The 19,840-nt window shown below is 39.3% G+C and overlaps 1 protein-coding gene across 6 annotated transcripts in view; it reads right to left on the reverse strand.

Moving 5' to 3' along the window:
* ZNF143 (zinc finger protein 143) overlaps positions 1-19,840 on the reverse strand; it is a 43,886-nt gene that overhangs the window by 2,334 nt on the left and 21,712 nt on the right. For all 6 annotated transcript variants that reach the window (XM_088145949.1, XM_088145950.1, XM_088145951.1 and 3 more), the window contains 7 exons: positions 18,357-18,476; positions 17,722-17,797; positions 9,431-9,556; positions 3,967-4,146; positions 2,887-3,114; positions 974-1,122; positions 414-575 (listed from right to left, as the gene is read on the reverse strand). In XM_088145949.1, coding sequence (XP_088002075.1) covers positions 414-575; positions 974-1,122; positions 2,887-3,114; positions 3,967-4,146; positions 9,431-9,556; positions 17,722-17,797; positions 18,357-18,476 — 1,041 coding nt within the window. The remainder of the gene's footprint in view (positions 1-413; positions 576-973; positions 1,123-2,886; positions 3,115-3,966; positions 4,147-9,430; positions 9,557-17,721; positions 17,798-18,356; positions 18,477-19,840) is intronic.

A 19,840-nucleotide genomic window follows, 5' to 3' on the forward strand; every position in this document is an offset into this window, starting at 1 on the left:
TTTTAGTGTATTATCTCAGGCTTAACTGGATTGGCTAGAATTATATTATAAATCCTGTAAAATTGTTAAGCATCTTACTAAGCAGGTGTATTTCAAATGGTCTTGGGAACAGAATAATTTATAAAATTATCTGAAAAATGTGTGTGTGTTTATGCTGAGTTAACATATTTTTTTTCCAGCATGTATGCATTTGTATGTTGTTCTGAATTTGTTTTTTATTTTATTATGTGGTTTTATTGGTTATTACTGTTATTGATTATATATACCACCCTGAGTCATATGCTGAGTAGGGTGGCTATATCAATCAATTAAATGAAATGCTATGCTAATAGTTAGAAAGCTCTGTTATTGACACATTTATTGTAGAAAGCCACAATTGTTTGTTTCCACCCATATATTTAGGAGCAATTTACCTGTTGTCCTTCTGTGCCTTCTGCGGTGACCATTGCAACAGAATGTGTTCCTGCAGAAGAAATAACTGCATCGTGTGCAGGGACTGTGATGGTAGTGCCATCTTGTGTTACCATGGTGATAGTATTTCCAATGGCCTGCATGTCAGCCTGAGATATGTTAACCTGAAACAGATTATAATAATTTAGTTAATAGCATTGGTTTGAGCATAATTTGATCATATAATATTTCATCTGGGGATATATTACTATACCTTTATAATAACTAAATAAACTAATAAAAACAATTAAAATAAAGCTCACCAAGATTCATAACCTTAAGCAGAAATCAGACACAAAAAAAACAGAACTGGAATTTTCAAAGTAAATTGACTATATTCTGTTTTATGCCTTAGATGGTTTCCACGTGAATGCAGTCCTTTTTTTTAGTTAACGTGTCATATATTCCCAACATTACTAATCTAATGGAAACCAATTTTAATGACATCTATAAAAAAAATCAGGAATGAAATTTATTTTTGCAAGCTATTTTGAAGGGTATCTTCATTATGGTGGATACTTACATGCTGAGTTCCATCTTGAGAAATAAGTGCCACTTGCTGACTCAGCCCTGTCTGAGTCACAGTAGCAACCTGTGCGGAAACGACATCCTCGCCTTCAACACCTGTTACATATGTTATTTGAGATCCTTTGAGAACATCTTCACCTTGACCTATTTAAAGGAATATGGGCTAAATTTGTATTTTAAAAAGGTATGGATTCTTTTGTATTGAGCTCAAGCCCTGATGACTACATGGGCAGATACATGTTGGGTTCCTGGCAACAATATGGACATGGTTTGCATTCCCACTGACATATTTCTGAGTATTTTTTTCAACTTCTTTATAGACTATTTCTTGTAATCCCCCAACTAAGTGCCAACCAGGTCCAACTCTACTTTGCTTTATTAAAATCATCATAGAGCTCCACAGTCAGTCCCCAAAGGTCTTCTGGATGTGCCAAGTTTTTACTAGCCTCCAGAAGGCCACAAGAGTAGGGACTAATATTGCCTTGGGGGCCAAGCTGTTCTATAGGAGGGTAACCTCTCTGCCACAGAGAACACCTGCTATCAGGTCCCCTCCCATCACACCTCTTGAAAGTAAGGACCCTTAGTAGGTACCCTCTGGCTATTCAGACTGGATGGGCAGAATCTACTCTGGCCCAAGCCATATAGGAGGGCTTTAAAGGTAGCAACAAGCATCCTGAATTGCATTTGGAAACACCATGGCAATCAAGGCAGCTGCTGCAGTAGCAATGTGTTATGGCAGGTCCATGAATGGCCAGTAAGCATAAAGCTGAAGTTTCTAGGTAGTCTTCAAGGACAGTCCCATGTTCAGAAAATTACAGTACAGGTAGTCCTCAACCTACGACCATTTGGTCAGCGACCGTTCCAAGTTACTACAGCGCTGAACGAACGGTGGTTATGACCAGTCCTTGGAGTTTCAGTTATCCCAGCACCCCTGCAGTCACGTAATTGTAATCTGGGTGCTCAGCAACCCACTCACACTTACGACTGGTTGACAAGCACCCTACGATCACGTGATCACAATCTCCAACCTTCCCTGCCAGCTTCCCCAGAAAGTCAATGGGGAAGTGGGAAGGGAAGGTTGCAACTTACCAGGATAAGTCTCCCCCCCTGCACACCCTCCCTTAGCCCCTCTGTGCTCATGCAACGCCAGCCAGTCCCACATCCCCACGCACCCTCCCCACACCGCATGTCTCTCGTGCACCTTCCCCAACCCTTCCTCACACCCCCTTACTCCCTCCCGCACCTGGCAGCAGCCACTTACCTGCCTGCTGGCCTGAGACTTGCAACTTCCTGCCAGCTTCCGCACTGATTTTGTTTGTGGGAAGCCAGTAGGAAGTTGCTTCACCTAATGACCATGGGACTCAGTTAACAATGGCAAATGGAACTGCAGGGATTGCCGTCGCTAATGGCAGTCAATGGCAGTCACACTTGCCATTGTAAGTCGAGGACTACCTGTAATCTAATCAAGAGATGACAAGGAGTGGTGATGTACAACTGGGTATAATGACAAGGAGTGGTGATGTACAACTGGGTATCATCAGATTATTGATGATACCTCACCCCAGACTGATGGATGGCCTCTCCTAGTGGTGTATTTCTTGAAATGCATACATTCTGTATTTCTTTTTACACTTATATCTTCTCTGAAACTGATTAGCCACTGTGTCTACAGTACAGTATTAAAAATAAATTTGTTTTCAATTAATTGTGAATGGCAAGTTGCTTACAGATCACTTAAAAACACAAAGAAGTGGATATTATAGAGAACATGCAATGTTTAAGAGTAGATCTTATAATATACTGAACTATTTGTAAGATATACAAATCTTACAAATGGTTTTGACAGAGAGAACATTCTTACAGTTAATATGAGTGAAAAATTAAGAGATACAACAATTAACTACATACCTGGGGGTGGCTCAAAAAAAGCTTCTTGTTCTTCCTCTATTGGTTCGGTATCATTGTGTGCTGTTCGCTTGTGCATTGCAAGGGTAGAAATCTGTTTGTATGTTTTCCCACAGTGATTACAGTTATAAGGTTTAGAATGTGTATGTACCACATGGTGTTTATATAAACTAGAATATTCTGTAAAACGCTTATCGCAGCCAGGGACTGTACATACATAAGGCTTCTCCCCTAGGCAAAAAGAGACAAGCAACGAGGGTAACTGAATAGGCTGTAATGTCTGGCAATCTCACACCACCACAAGTAACAGCCATTTTCAGATACTGCATATCACCGACATTCATATTAAAAATGACAACTCCAGTATGCAGTTGTCATAACTCCTTTGTTATGGTATTTCAAGTCAACCAGCAACCTTCATCCTCTTCTCTGTATAATATGTTTGCCTCCTCTCCTCTCTGCCATTTCCTTCCTCTTGCAGACTTCTTCTAACCACCTCCTCTTTCCTCTAAGCCAAGCCCCCCTCTAATCTTTGTCCACTAAACCTTTCTTTCTTCTAGCATTCCTTCCCTTGGATCCTTTGCTTACCATACTTTTCAATAGTTATCCAACTACTAGCAATCAACACCATTTAGTCAGCCAGTGCCCACCAGAAACAACCATCTCCCATCCCTAGCCCTTTATGGCTGATAGGCACCTGAACTTGCCTCCCTCTAAGATTTCTCCAGCACCATAAATGCTCTGGAAAATAGCAAGGAATCATTTTACTTTTACAAAATTGTTATGTTTATAAGAGCTTGGAAATGTACACAATATTAAAATGTTATTCTCACTATTTCCATGTTACATCTCAAATTTTTGAATAATGTATGAATTCTTGAACTCCAAACATATAAAAAGAAATGGAGAATTCAGATGGAGAATTATGAGCTCATTACTCAGTAAAAAAAATTCCAAGTTCTACTTTGTTAAGAGGAGAATGAATTGTTTCCTATTTTCCCCAAAAATCTAAAATTACTTCTCAAATGAAACTGGAAAGAAAAAGGACTAAAGACTATAAGCAAAATATATCAAATACCATACCTGTATGTATTCTCACATGATTCTTGTAGTTAGTTGCACTGGCAAATGCCCTTCCACATCCAGGCTCTGTACAATAATATGGTCTTTCTCCTGTATGTGTCCTGATATGAACCTTTCTGATGTTAGATGTTGTAAATGACCTACCACATCCTTCAAAGGGACACTTGAATGGTCTTTCACCTAAAAAAAATTGAAATAAAAAAAATCAGAATACTTTTAACAAAAGCTTCTTAAGTTATTTATAAATATTTGGCACTAAATATGTTAATAAACAAATCCCTCCACCTTTCTTTTCCTTTTTTCACTATTTTGAATAAGATTAGTTTTCTGCTAGGTTAAATAAATTTCTAATGCTGTCTTATACAGCATTCAATTACAAAACTGTGAGTATAGTTTTAAAATATAGTGAAGAAATGTCAATAAATTCATCTATTGCTTGATTTGTTTTATATTTATTTTGGGTGAACAAACTGTTCTGATCCACAGGCATTAGAATTTGATATTATAATTTTTTTTCTTTAACAATTCATCTCAATGAATCATGCCTAAAGTTGGGGAAAATTAAATCTGTTTTGCAGATTCAGTACCATTAATAGCTGAAGTCAAAGATGCAGGTGGAGAAACTTCTATATACAAATATGGCAACATTTACATGTGTTTTATTCTTTTCATTTTTCTGTAGGTTAAAATTCCAATATACACATAGTTGGGTAAGAGCTACTATGAGCTACTCATACTGTATTTGAATAATTCACAAAAACAATCAAAACATCATTTTAGCACCAAATGAATAGCTAAACATTTTAAAATACAAATGGGACAGGATGGGAGGGAACCCGGAGGCAAAGTTTTTGAATGTTACTATGTACTTTTTGTTATTATGTATTATGTACAGAGTCTGGTTTAACAGCTGCTGGCAACTTTGCCATTTCAGTTACTCCTTAAATTAAAAGGCAAATTCCTTAAGAGATAGACCATAATCCAGAGCATTAAATAATGAGCTTCTGAATTTGTGCATTCCCAGCCGAATACTGAACTTTGGGGACAGATTACTAATATAGTTTCTCCACAAAGTTTACATATCATTAAAATGTTAAAAGAGGTTTGTCAGACAGAATGAAAAGCTGCTGCTTGAGAAAGAAAGGGCATATTTTGTTAGTCTAATGTTTGTTCTCTGGATTGTGGCACTGGGAGTGTATAAACAAATGGGTATCAATTATCCATCTGTAAACACAACACTCTAAAATATATGTGTATTAAACTCACCCATGTAGTAATTCTAAAGAAAAAAGCATATCTTCCCTGTTTAACTTATATACAACTACCTTAAATATTGTCTGTACTGATCAGTACTTAAATCCCTACAACAAATGTTATATTTCTAGCATACCCTCATGCTGCTGTGCGACACTTTCTCAAGTGCTTTTGCTAAGAACTGTCGAGTCTCTGTATACTGTCATGCCACAGAGAGAAGCCTAAGAGGGATGGGTGAAAGCACAATTTTTATAATTCAATGTATTACTGAGATATTTATTAATCCCCCCATTATTATTATATAACACCAGATAGGAAAAAGCCTTCAAATTACCTCCCTACAAGACAACTATTGGCTTCTTAGTAGAAAAAAAACCTGCAATTTTTTACTTTGAAAAGTCTGTCAGTTTTCTGCCAAAAAGATGTATATGTTTTTAACTGTGTTTACTACAATATTATGTTGCCATAGTTTCCATAATCCTTTCATAATGCTGTATATCATGTTGCAAGGCAGAAAAGAGCTGAACTGCACTAAGACCCACCCAACAACAGCTTTTCTTTAAAGACGGCCTTTAGTTTAAACAGAAGGAATGGAATGTCTTTAAGAATGTTACACAACCTGTTTTGATTCTTCTTCTTCTTCTTCTTCTTCTTCTTCTTCTTTTTTTTTTTGAGGGCAAGCAGCTAGGATATGGTTATTTTAGAAAGTGGACTATTAACAGGGAAACCAATTCATACAGCTTCATAGATTCCTCCAGAGAGAACCCACTGGAGATTTCAGTCTGTGTACTGTATTGTAAAGCTAAATTCGTGAAAAGTCTTTCTGTCTATCTTGTGAGGGGATTTAAAGCTGAAAAGCAGTGGAGAGAAATGGGATGCTGAGCTCTACCTGTAGAGCTTCCTTCATATACTCCAGCTCTTTTCTTCTATGAGTTTTTCAAGGTTGGAAGCAAAGAGCTACTGGGACAAGAAAAAAAAAATGGGGAAGTGGTTCATAAGTTAAAAATAACATTGGGTCAGTGTTAATCCTCACTTGCCAGTTCCTTGCTTTAAACTGTCCCTATCCTGCTTTTATATATTCAACATAATCCATATTTTAATACACAGGTTATTCTGCTATTATACATAATGTAGCCCATAGGAAAGCTGAAAGTGGGGAAATGAATTTGATATCATTAGGAAAAGAAGCCAAATACGAATGACTTTTATATTCATAGTAGCAATATAAAGTATAAATGAGAATAAGAGCAGCTTTACATTTAACATTTTTATACATACATATCAGAAATCACATGGATGTATGTTAAATATATGATGCATGAACACAAAAATAAATATGCACAACTCTATATTATACAGATAAACTCAACATGAAACAGGGACGGTCAGATGTTCTCACTCATCAATTTCTGCTACATAATGTGTAAAAGAGCTGAGTATTTCTGGAGGATATATACCTAGTACTTACATTAGGGACAGACAATAACAAATCATATTAATTACTCAGATTTTATGTGATACATTTTGTTCCTTTTTCTTAGGAAACCACAAGGCAACCCCTGTCTGAAATACTGTTAATGGTATGTGGGAATGACCTTGGGAGACTGGGCCCTGATACGCTGTCTAGGGAATGGTCAAGTAAGAGACAGCATAGTCCATAGCTGGATCATGGGTGGGGCAAGGGGCTCAGAAGATTTCTCGGGGTGTAAAGAAGATGGGGGGAGAATTGTACTTTCAGACTTGCAAGATTCTGTTAATATAACCTTACAATAGAATAGAATTAACTCATCTTGTAATGTTTCCTATCTGGTCTACCTGGTAAGGCTGACAAATATTTTTAGTAGTATTAATAACTGAAAGCCGAATACTGCCAATACATAACAAACATAACCAAGCATTCCAACTTCTGGAATACATTCACTTCCTAGATTGATGATGATTATGTGCCATCAAGTTGGTGCTGACTCTTAGCGATCTAATAGATAGATTTTCTCCATGACGATCTGTCCCTAACCTGGTCCTTCAGGTCTTCAAACAAGTTACCTCCTAGAGAGTATATAATATTGTATGTAGCTATGGTAAAAATAGCACTCTGGGCCTAGACTCTCATTTTTAATTGCCGTCTTCCTGAGAAATTGCAAATACCAATTGTATATAGACTGTCTCCACATATAATATTGAACCAAGTCCAACAGAAGTAAGAATAATAACATTTCTACAGCACAAATTTGCATTATTCCACTTCTTCTGGAGCCAGAGAGATGAACTGGATAGCAATTTTTTCAGTCTTTTACAGTAAATCAACAACTGTACACAGACCACTTTTGCCTGAAACTCATTTACGTATGAAATTTTTCGGAGGGAATTGAAGACTTGGCTCTGCCAGCTTGCGTGAGGTGAGGAAAAATACAACCAACCCTGGGGATGGCTGGTGCCTTGACGATGCTCCTTGAGTTTATTAACACCTAATTAACATCAGCCTCTTGGAAGTATCATATTGGAAGTTTGTTTTCTAGCATATTTTAACTAATTAATATTTATCTATTTTAATTACTGTTTATTCTGTTGTTACTGTAAACTGCCCAGAGTCACTCTGTAGTGAGATGGGTGCTGACAGATTTGAAATATAAATAAACAAACAAATAAATAAATAAATAAATAAATAAATAAAAATAAGAGACTAACAAATGAAAAGAAGGAAAAAACAGATGTTGAATAGGTCTATAATAGTGCAGAGGAAAAAAGAATGAACTGGGGTTATAAAAACCTTTAGACAAAAGTCAGAAAAACAGGGGTAACCATTATGAATGCAAACCTGTCAAAGAAAACAATGGCAAAATCAGAAATAAACAAATGCTGGAGTGTATATTGGGGGTGTACAGAGAAAAAGAAGGGAGGGTTAAGGGTGAAAAGGGTTTACAAGAATCCTCAGAAGAAGCTGAGTTGTACACAACTATCCCTTTTACACATTTGTTAAAAACATATTTTTGCACTGTCTGTTCTTTAGTATCTACAATATTTAATGCTTTGGAATGAAACATTATCAATATGCTGATGATTCCAAAGTCATTTGTTATTTGCATCTCATTCAAAGGTCAGGCTGAAGCCAGTAATGTATTGAGTGAAGGTAGAAAGCAAAACTTAGTTGATTAGAAGGTACTGCTGGTAGACTGGCAGACTAACCAGGAATGTATTATTTGTTCCATTACTGATGGGTTGTGCTCTCCCTTAAGATGCAAATCTGCAGTTTTTCAATACTTTTAGACCAGGTCCATATGGGATAAACTGCATTTCAACAGTTTCAACTCGTGCATCAGCTGTACACCCACCTGGCAGTAACCAGTTAGCTTATTGCAAAGTCTTGTATGTGGGCCTGTTCATGAAGATTATGCAGAAATGGTAGCTGGTGCAAAATACAGCAGTTAGTTAACCTAACCTGTCAATGGTGGACATACAAGACCAATATTAAAAGAGCTAAAAGAGTTTTTTTTTCTTTTTGTTTCTAGATACAGTTGAAAACCTTGGTTTTGGTCTTTAAAAACCTATGCAGCTTGGAACTTGGGTGTCTGAAGAACAGCTTCACCCCTTTAAAACCGTTCAGTTTTTTAAAAAGTTCTGTGGAGGCCTTTATCTGGTTTGTCAACTGAAATGGGCGTTTACTGTGGTAATCTCCAACTGCAGAACATCATACCAAAGAAGCCCACCACATGCCAAATTTTAGGTGACTGGACAAAAAAAAAAGCGTATTATTTTAACTAAGAAAGATTATAACTGTTACTGCTGCCACTGAATATTACTAAAGTTATGTTGTCATTATTTTGTTCTAGAACTATAGTGCCATTACATGTTCATGAATTTTGTTTAACTTAGGGATGTTTATTGGTGGCAACAAAGTTTCTAAATTAAATAGGAAGAAAAAGTATTTTTGCTCAACATTTTATATAAAGTATATCAAGGTGTTACAAGACTAATTTAGGATTTTTTTTTCAGTTTCAAAATGTTCAAAGTAATTTATAGTTAAGTCCTATATTTGTTTATTCAGATATAAGAATCCCTGAATTAAATGGGATTTATCCTCAGTAAGTGTGTATACATTTGCAGTTTTAGACTTTAGAAGGGATTGTTAAGATAGATGAACTTAGGGAATACTTTATTATGTCCAAATATGGCATTATAAAAGTTAATAAAGTTGTATTAATATGCAAAATACCTGTATGCGTTCTTATGTGTTTTTGCAGATCTCCTGAAGTCTTGAATGACTTTGTGCAGTTTTCTTCTGAACATCTATATGGCTTCTCTCCAGTATGAGTTCGGACATGACTTTTTAATCCATAACCTTGAGAAAGATTGTATTTATTTATGAAAATATTTTCCAGATACAAAAAATTGGAATTCCTCTCAGAATATAAATTAATTTGGGAATAATGTTCACTTTGAGAGCATTCACCTTTTCCCAAAGGATGAGGCTTAATGACTCCCATCTATCGATATCTGAAGAAAACTCTATATATTTTATTTATATTATTTGTTCCTAACTAAGTTATATCCTTTGGTATACACATACCAAAATATTTAATACATTCGGTACAAATATGAATTGATATTCCTTAAATGAATGGGTAACCAAATTTTCACCTATTGGCATCAGTTCTGATTTGGACAAGTTATAGAATATCCTGCTATTTTACTAAAGGCATCTACCCTTTGCATCAACACAGGAGTAGTACTGTGAGGTTTAGAAATAAACAAAAGAATGTTGTCTGCAAATAAAACCAATATGCATTCAATGGAGTTGTGTACTACTCTGTAGATCTCCCTGTGTTGTCTAATAGTCCAAACCAAGGTTCCACACAAATGTTAAAAAGCAAGGATGAAAGTGGACATGCTTGTCTAATTCCAATAATAGTGGAAAAGTAGGAGAAAACATACCATTAACCTTTACTTTAGAAGTGGGCAACTCATATAATATCTTAATCCATTTTATAAATTCCAAAGTAAATCCAAATCTATTTAGCACACCAAACATATACTGTTTAGGTATTTTGTCAAAGGCTTTTTCAGCATCTAATGATAAAATTACAAATTGATCTTCGTTTTTATTCAAGTGTATTAAATCTACAGGTAACCTAATGTTGTTTGCTGCTTGCCTAGTTTTTATAAACCCTGCTTGATGTCAGAATCCTCGCAAGATTTTATAATAGATTATTAGATGGCTAGTTTAAAAAAATGGTTTTTTTCATGCTGCAGTTCTGCCATTGTAAAAGGGGGGGGGAGTAGGAATGAGAAACCGTTTAAAGCAGATGGCTCTTTATCACAAGCTCTGGCATGCTCAAGGTCATACCAGCAAGAGAATCAGAGGACCAAGAACTAAGGGCGATGTAGGGGGGGGGAAAGTAAGAAAAACAGCTTTTGGCGCGCTTTTGATCAGTCTTAGCAATGCTTTGGATAAATGAACTTTCTTTTGAATCAATATTGGTTGCAAGGAAAGTTACTGGATTTGGGATCAACAGGTGGCAGCTCGTTACATTTTGCTAAGACTCACAGTGTAGACTTCCACCAGGGAGATTGCCCTGCGGGGAGTCCAAAGCCTCACGTTGACCAGGACCAACCGAGCAGCGGAATGGCTGACGATGTAATTGAGGAAGAAGAAGAGAGAACAGTCCCCCCTCCATTGGAAGTGAAGGTGATAACCCAGGAGGAGCTGGTGCAATCATCGCGCCAAGCCCGAGCGGGGGCGAAGGCAACGGCGACAAGGGGACGGGGTCCTTCGATGAAAGATCGCATGGGGAAATTGGAAGGGCAGATGGGGTCCCTATCCGATGATGTGCGAGCACTAAAAGCAGCAGTGGATCAACTGCTTGGAGGGGGATTTACGCCCCCCACGCGAGTCAGCTGCCACACCGGGAGGTACGGAGGTGGCAGAGCAGTCGGCCGAAGGTGAGACCTCCAGCGAGGAGGAGGAGGATCTCACACCTAGCAGAGCCAAGAAGAGCCCGATGCAGCAGCGGGGCATCTCCATGAAATTTGGGGGAGATGCTGAGCAGCTGGCTTGCTTTATCACCCAGGTGCGGATCTAGATGGAAGGCTATGGAGGTCTGTTCCGCAGCGAGGAAGAGAAGGTCTCCTATGTGTCCAGTTTTTTTGAAGGTATGGCTGCAGAATGGGTGGTTGGCCTGCACAGGGCGAAGGACCGGGCTTTAAGGAGATTAGAGGATTTCATGGCGGCTCTCTGCACGTGCTTTGAAGACCTGTGCGTAGCGCTTAAAGCACGACGCGACCTGGAAAGGCTGAAGCAGGGGTCCAAGTCGGTATCAGAGTACGCCTATGAATTTCAGGGGTTGGCTCAAAGGCTGCCTCACGTGCCTGAAGAGCTCCTGATCGAGTTTTTCCAGAGAGGCTTGCAACCCGAGTTGTTGCAGCGTGTAGTATGCCGGGGTTTCCCCAAACCTTGAATGGATGGGTCGCTATGGCCGGCGAAGTGGAGGAGCAATGGCGCACCATAGAAGCAAGAACCCGACTTCCGCCCTTACCCGGCACAAAGAAGGCGGCACCCAAGGCGAAGACCAGCGCGCCGGGAAGTAGCAGGAGCCGGCGTGTCTGTTTCAACTGCGGGGAGCCAGGGCACTTTGCCGCTGCCTACCCTAAAGCAAAGATGGAGCAAGGAGGCAAGAAGACGGAGTGGAAGGGGCCGAAGTCTTCGAAGCCCGGCAAGAAGGAGTCAGCGGCGATAGGCAGCGAGACGGGAGCTAGAGCGGCAACACGCGGCGGCGGCAAAACCCGGAAATTGTTAGCTCCGCTCTCTCTCCGACAGGCGGCTACTCTTCCGGAGAAAGAAAGCAGCTCACGAGAGGACTCGGAGAGCGAAGAGATGGGGGTGAGTCCCATTAAAATTTGGGTGGAACTAAGGGTGATGAGGACCAAGCGAAGGCTAGAGATGCGGGCGCTGATAGACTCTGGCTGGTCCCAAAATCTGATTAATCCCGCCCTCGCCCGGGGTTTGGGGGTGCACTTAAAGAGACTCAAAACCCCTGTGATTTTTACCCAGCTGGATGGATCCCCAGCGGGGGGAGGGCCGGTGGAGTATTGTACTGAAGAGCTCGAGCTAACCATGGGGGACCATAAAGAGACTATTAAATTCCTAGTGTCTCCCATGGCAGGCAACCCAGTGCTTCTGGGCATGAACTAGTTAAAAAGGAAGAACCCAGAAGTGAACTGGGAGGAAAAGATCTTGCGTTTCCCAAAGGAAGGGGGAGTGCAAGTTGAAGGAATTACTGAAATGTTGTCAGATGAAGAGATGGGCGCTGTGAGTAGGGAAAAGGCAGGGGCGGCTGCAACTCAGATTTCCAAGCAATACCTCGACCTGCAGGAGGTGTTTAGCGAAAGGGAGTCAGATCAGCTACCCCCCATCGTGCCTGTGACTGTGCCATAGAGATTGAGCCTGGGACTAAATTTCCAAGGAAGAAAATGTATCCAATGACACCCAAAGAGTTGGAAGCCTTGCAGGAGTTCATTGATAAGAATCTAAAGAGGGGCTTTATTGTACCTACGCATTCTCAAATTGCTGCACCGCTGCTATTTAGGGAGAAGAAGGATGGCTCCCTACGTTTGTGCACAGATTATAGAGGGCTAAATGCCATTTCTGCTGACAACCGGTACCCACTCCCTTTGATGAAAGATCTGTTGGCCCATTTATCCAAAGGGAAAATTTTCACAAAACTGGATTTAAGGGAGGCGTACTTCAGGGTGTGAATCCGGGAAGGAGATCAATGGAAATCTGCCTTTAACACGCCCCTGGGGTGTTTCCGTTATGAAATAATGCTGTTCGGATTAAAAGGAGCGGCGGGGGTGTTTATGCAACTTATAAATGAGGTGTTACAAGAGCATTTATACCAGGGGGTGTTGGTTTATCTGGACGATATCCTGATTTACACTGAGACCATGGAGCAACATGTACAATTGGTCAGGAAGGTACTAAAAAAGCTACTGGAGGCTCAGTTGTATGCCAAGCTCTCCAAATGTGAATTTCATAAACAGCAAATTGACTATTTGGGGTACAGAATTTCGCATCAGGGAATTGAAATGGACCCAGTCAAGGTGAGGGACATCACAGGTTGGGAGGCTCCCAAAACCAGGCGTCAGCTTCAAAGTTTCCTGGGCTTTGCTAACTTCTATCGGCAGTTCATACCCAACTTTGCCCAAGTAGCACTCCCACTAACCGATTTGTTGAAAGCCAAGGGCAAGGACAAAGCGAAGGCATCAAAACCTGGAGCCCCCCTGGCCTGGACTAAGGAGTGCCAGGAAGCTTTTCAAAGTTTAAAGCGTCTGTTTACAGCTGAACCGATCTTAAAGCACCCTGATCCAGAACAGCCATTTGTCATACGCTTCGGATGTGGCAGTGGGAGCTGTGTTGTTACAGAAGGGGGCAGGGGGGGAGCTGTTTCCATGTGCATACATATCCTGGAAATTTTCAGAAACTGAGAGACGCTGGTTGGTGTGGGAAAAGGAAGCATTCGAAGTGCGCTGGGCGTTAGTTTGCTGGAGATATTTGTTAGAGGGATCACCCCATCCCTTTGAAATTTGGACTGATCACAAGAATCTAGAAGCTTTGACTGCACCGAGGAAGCTGTCACCCAAGCAAATGAGATGGGCACAATATTTTCATTGATTTAACTTCTCCCTGAAGTACATTCCTGGGGGAAAAAATTTTCTGGCAGACGCCCTGTCTCGATTGCCTCAACACAACAGCAAGCAAGAGGAAGTAGTCGCTCCTGTAATTCCATGTACCCAAACAGCCCTAAGAGTGGTCACTACAGCTCAGAAAAAGAGGGGTGAAGAACAACCAGAAGGAGAGTTGTTGAAAAAATTAAATGCCCAGATTGCTCAGGATGATTGGTTTAAAAGCAACAGCCAATTACTAGTGAACAAACAAGGGGCATGGTGGTGGCAAGATAAGCTGTATGTCCCTGCAGATGCTAGAAAATGGGTCTTGCAAAGGTCACGACAGCAGAACAACCGGGCACTTTGGTTTTGTGAAGACATTACATCTACTCAGGCGACAATTTTGGTGGCCAACAATGAGAAAAGATGTAGGGGAATATGTAGCTACGTGCCCCACGTGTGCAATGGCAAAAAAAAGAGGGGGGAAACCAATGGGGCTTCTACAGACAGTAGCAAACCCAGGGGCTCCTTGGAAGCAAGTTTCCATGGACTTTATTGTAGACCTGCCTGAAAGCAACAAAAAGACAGTTATTTGGGTAGTTACAGACCTTTTTTCCACATGCACATTTTGTGGCATGCCAATCCCTTCCCTCAGGACCCAAACTGGCCAAGTTATTTATACAACATGTCTACCGAGCTCATGGTGTCCCAGAATGAATAATTTCGGATCGCAGGGTCCAGTTTACTGCCAAGTTCTGGAGGGCGTTCCTAAAACTACTGGGGGCATCGCAAGGCTTGAGTTCAGGGTACCACCCCGAGACAGCGGGATCATATGAACGTCTGAACTCAGTGTTAGAACAATATTTGAGATGTTTCATTAACTACCAACAAGACAATTGGGATGAGCTGTTACTGTTTGCTGAAGTAGCTTATAATAATGCAGTGCACCAAAGCACTGGCCTCACCCCTTTTAAAATAGCTACAGGACAGGACTTTGTACCAATCCCAGAACTACTACCAATCCCAGAATCCACTCAAGTCACTTCAATTGATGAATGGATCCAACAAATGACACAAGTGTGGCCTCAGATTGCTGCGTCGTTGAAAGAGGCCAGAGCAACGTACAAGAAATTTGCAGATGCTAAGAGAACCCCAGAAAAAGAATGGAAAGTAGGAGATAAGGTTCTTTTATCTGCCAAGCATCTTAAATCATTACAACCTTCCAGAAAGCTCGCTCCAAAGTTCGTGGGGTCTTTTATTATAGATAAAGTAATTAATCCAGTTTCACTATGGTTACAGATGCCTGCTACCTTTAAAAGAATCCATCCAGTGTTCCACTGCGACCTGCTTAAACCCTATAAAGAGTCATCTCAATGGCATCCCTCCCCAGCACCGCCTAAACCGATGATGGTTGAAGGAGAACAACATTTTGAAGTTAAAGAGATACTGGACAGTAGAAAGCATGGAGGGGGGGGGGTTTCAATTTTTAATTCAGTGGAAACATTTTCCCAAATCAATGGCTGAATGGGTTGACAAGAAACATGTAAAGGCTCCACATTTAGTTAAAAATTTTTATGATGTTTATCCTACAAAGCCTTAACAATTAGAAGGGTTATTGTATTATGTTTTTCTTTGCTTTTTCTTTTTTAGAGTGAAGAAGAGGAATCATCCAACTGACATCCTCTTTTGTGGAGGGGCAGTATGTCAGAATCCTCGCAAGATTTTATAATAGATTATTAGATGGCTAGTTTAAAAAAATGGTTTTTTTCATGCTGCAGTTCTGCCATTGTAAAAGGGGGGGGGGAAGTAGGAATGAGAAACCGTTTAAAGCAGATGGCTCCTTATCACAAGCTCTGGCATGCTCAAGGTCATACCAGCAAGAGAATCAGAGGACCAAGAACTAAGGGCGATGTAGGGGGGGAAAGTAAGAAAAACAGCTTTTGGCACGCTTTTGATCAGTCTTAGCAATGCTTTGGATCTGTACACTTATTCTCAATAAATGAACTTTCTTTTGAATCAATATTGGTTGCAAGGAAAGTTACTGGATTTGGGATCAACAGGTGGCAGCTCGTTACACTTGATCATTCTTAATAATGAACGATATCACTTGCTAAAATCTTTTTGATGACACTGCTGTTAAAGTCTTTGTGTTGATATTAATCAATAAGATTGGATGATAATTAGCACACTGCTTTACATGCTTTTGGTATAACCGTAATGTAAGCCTGATTAAATGCCAGTGATAAAATTTTTGTTTAGAAAATGGCTATGGGGTTCTTCAGTTCCGAGAATATCTTTACAGATAAGTCAATTATCAATTAATGAGGGAGGATTTGGTATTTTGAATCTGGAGCTATATCATCATGCTTACCTATTGTTAAGTACTGTGTTAAATATTGGAAGCTAATATTTCCGATTTGGAAATCAAGTGGCGCTAATTTTCCGATTTGGACAACTTTGGAATATACATACTGTATATAACACCTTTGGTCAGATGGACAGTATTAGAATCGAAATATACTAAAACTCTAATATCTCTGGAGACAATTTTGTTAGTTAGAAAGCTATGGAACATAATGTCTAATAAAAAAAGCTTTGACCCTTTTTCCCATGCCAAATTGACTTTATGGGGAAACCCAACTTTAAAAATTGGGAAAAAGATGGTGATATGGAAAAATTGGATGAAAGCGGGGATATTGACTTTGGACCAACTGATAGACGATAAAGATTAATTTTTAACATACTCTGTTTTAAGAGATAAATATCATCTATCAGATGTAACCCAATGGCAATATTTACAGCTACAACATTTGTTAACATTATTTGGACCAGCAGCATTTTCAGCTTCTGAGACACCTTAGATATTAGAACAACTTGTCAAATCCTTTAAAACTAAAAAACCATCAGTTTTTATAGATATTTGTTATCAATAAATCAATTTGATATGCAGATGTTAAGGGATGAGTGGAATAAAGAATTAGAGGTTTCTATATTGCCTACATAATGGGAGAGTGTTTTAACTTCTATAGCAAGGACCTTAAACTACGACTTATACAACAAAAAATAATATTTAGAATCTATTGGACTCTACTACGTCTGTATAGAAAAGGATTGTCAGAAACAGCATTTTGTTGAAAATGTAATAAGGACTATGCCTCTTTAAAGCATATGTTTCTACAATGTCCTGTGCTTATCAAGTTTTGGGAGAAAGTAATGGACTATATAAATATGATTGTGTGACAAAAGCTAAAATTTTCAGAGGATAATATTCTTTTGAACTATATACCTAGTACATGGAATTTGACATCTGGATAACATAAATGGATTCTCTGTGCCCTTACTATGGCTAAAAGACTGATATTGCAGCATTAGAAAGATAAATGTATGGCCTCATTTATTCAATAGATTGAAGACCTGATTGTGCTTGTCACTTATGAGCAGATTGCCTATAGACGTAGACTTTTAATGGACAAGTATAATGAAAGATGGGACTCATTTATACAAAATACAGTAGGTAAAAAAAACAACACATGATAGGCATATAAATCTATTAGAAATATATATGTATTTGAATAATATTTGTATTATATAAGTATACATAAAATTGAAATGGTTTGTTATGATATTTTTTGTTAAACCACTTATTTAAAAAAAAAGAAAATAAAGAAAATAAAAAAGAGAAAGATTGTATGAATGTTTTAAAATCTTTTACTCCATCTCTCTTGATATTCCTATACATTTCAATGACTTGCATGTTTCTTTCACACCACTAAAGTAGTAGGCTTGTATTATTTATAAATATTTAATTAAAATTACTGTTTAAAAAGAATCTTAACCCCTTACCTGTTGCAAATGCTTTTCCACAACCTGGATGATCACACTGATATGGCCGATCTCCTGTGTGTGACCTTTCATGAACCTGTTGAAAGACAGAAATCACATAATTTGTAATATGACTTTCCCAAGTAATATTTAAATATTTTACTATCCTTTGCACCGACTATATACATGAGGTATAGAAAGACCTTTGAAAGGAATGTTGGTAAGCACAGGAGCAGAGCTTCATCATTCATCTAAACTGTCAAAACACTTCAGATGGCCTGACCCAGCCAAAAAGCCCTCAAAGCAGGATAGTCAAATGTTTTTATCATTTTCAAAGAATTCTTATATCAAAATGTTCACTTTAGCCCTAATGCATAATAAAGTATCAATCAATGAGAAACACATCAGCTAATTAACATTTTTCTACTTGAACTGTAATCTATTCTCCATAGCAGCTAGAAAATGAAACCGATGTTAATAATACTACTAGTTTTATTATAACTAAGCACAGTACAGACATAGAAATATTAAAATATATGAAGTGACTCTGTAAAACTATCATCTGATAGTGATGTTGGCTACATTTATATCATTTTCTGATCAATATCTTATTGCAAATAACAATTGAAAGGCTTGGATAGCTTTTCAACAATAACCTTAAGGTGATGAGCAGTAGTGTACAATTTTCCACAGCCATCATAGTCACAACGAAAAGCCTTATCTCCACTTGACTGGGATTTAGCTGTTACTCTTGTGCTATGGCTCTGCAAGACAATCTAAATGGAAAGAAATGACAATATTAACACTTCAGTCATAGGTAAATTCCAGAAAAGTACCTTCATTAGAAAACAAAAGAGTACCTTAAAATGTTAGAATTCAAAATGTTGCATATTTCTCTTGGCATCTAAATATCAGTATTTTCCTAAAGATTTCTTATTCATCCATTTCTAAGTTTTTTTTTTAATTACATAAAGGTGCATTGCAATCAGATAGCATGGAGTACAAATGAATAGGGCTGTGCAGTGTTGGATCAGAAGGGGAGAAGGTGCTTTGGAAGATTCAGAGCACTCATTGGCAACTCTTTAACAGTGCATAATTTCAGGAAAAGCCTTTTTTTAGGTTATGGAGTTGGCAACAGATACCGGGTACACAAATATATACAGTGGAACCTCGGTTTACGAACTTAATTCATTCCGTGACTCTGGTCGCACCCCGAATTGGTCGCAACCTGAAGGAAATTTCCCCATAAGGTTCAACGTAATTACCGTTAATCCATTCTGGGGTGGAGGACAGGGAGGTGGCTATTGCTTGGAGGGAGAGTCCCCCTCCCTACAACGTGTCAGGGGCGGAAAATGGCCGCAGACCATGTGTCAGGGGCGGAAAAACGGCCGTGGACCACGTGTCAGGGGTGGAAAAATTGCCGCGGACTGTGTCACGGGAGGGAAAATGGCCGCGTATCCTGTTCGTACCCCGAGGCGGAGTTCGCAAACCGAGGTAAATTTTTGCGGCCGGAGCTGGTCGTAACCCGAAAAGTTCGTTAACAGAGGCGTTTGTAACCCGAGGTACCACTGTACATTCTTCAGCTCTAAAAGTCTAACCAGCCCTCAAAATGAATTGCCAATAAATGCTGTTTGCCAGAGTTTGGACTAGACTGTTTTTTTTATAGATGTATTAAGAAGAGAACTTTCAGACTGTCTATTAAAACTATATGGGGCTTTTTAAACTATGATACAAGTATCCAGGTTTCACTGTTCTTTCTTTTATAAAATTTAAAATTTATTTGTATTGTTGAAGGCTTTCACGGCCGGAATACGATGGCTGGTGTGGGTCTTCCGGGCTGTGTGGCCGTGTTCTGGAAGTTTTATTTCCTAACGTTTCGCCAGCATCTGTGGCTGGCATCTTCAGAGAGCAGGAACACAGACAGGAGCAGTTCTCTCTGTGCCCAGGATGATGTGACCCTTTTGTGGGTATTTATAGAGATCTGAAGGGGGGGGGGGATTGGGGGGGTAGGGGTGTGTGGGGGTGGAGTGGAGTTTGGGTTAACGAGTGGCTGCTTGTTTCGGTGTCAGAATATGTGTGTATCTTCCTGGGGATTAGGCAGGGTTTTTTCTTCTATTGAGTTGTTAATGAGTGGCTGCTG

This window comes from Python bivittatus, unplaced genomic scaffold (genome assembly GCF_059951505.1).
Source record: "Python bivittatus isolate LINGU-HERP-01145 unplaced genomic scaffold, Pbiv_v1 ctg000480_np1212, whole genome shotgun sequence".
NCBI classification, from domain to species: domain Eukaryota; kingdom Metazoa; phylum Chordata; class Lepidosauria; order Squamata; family Pythonidae; genus Python; species Python bivittatus.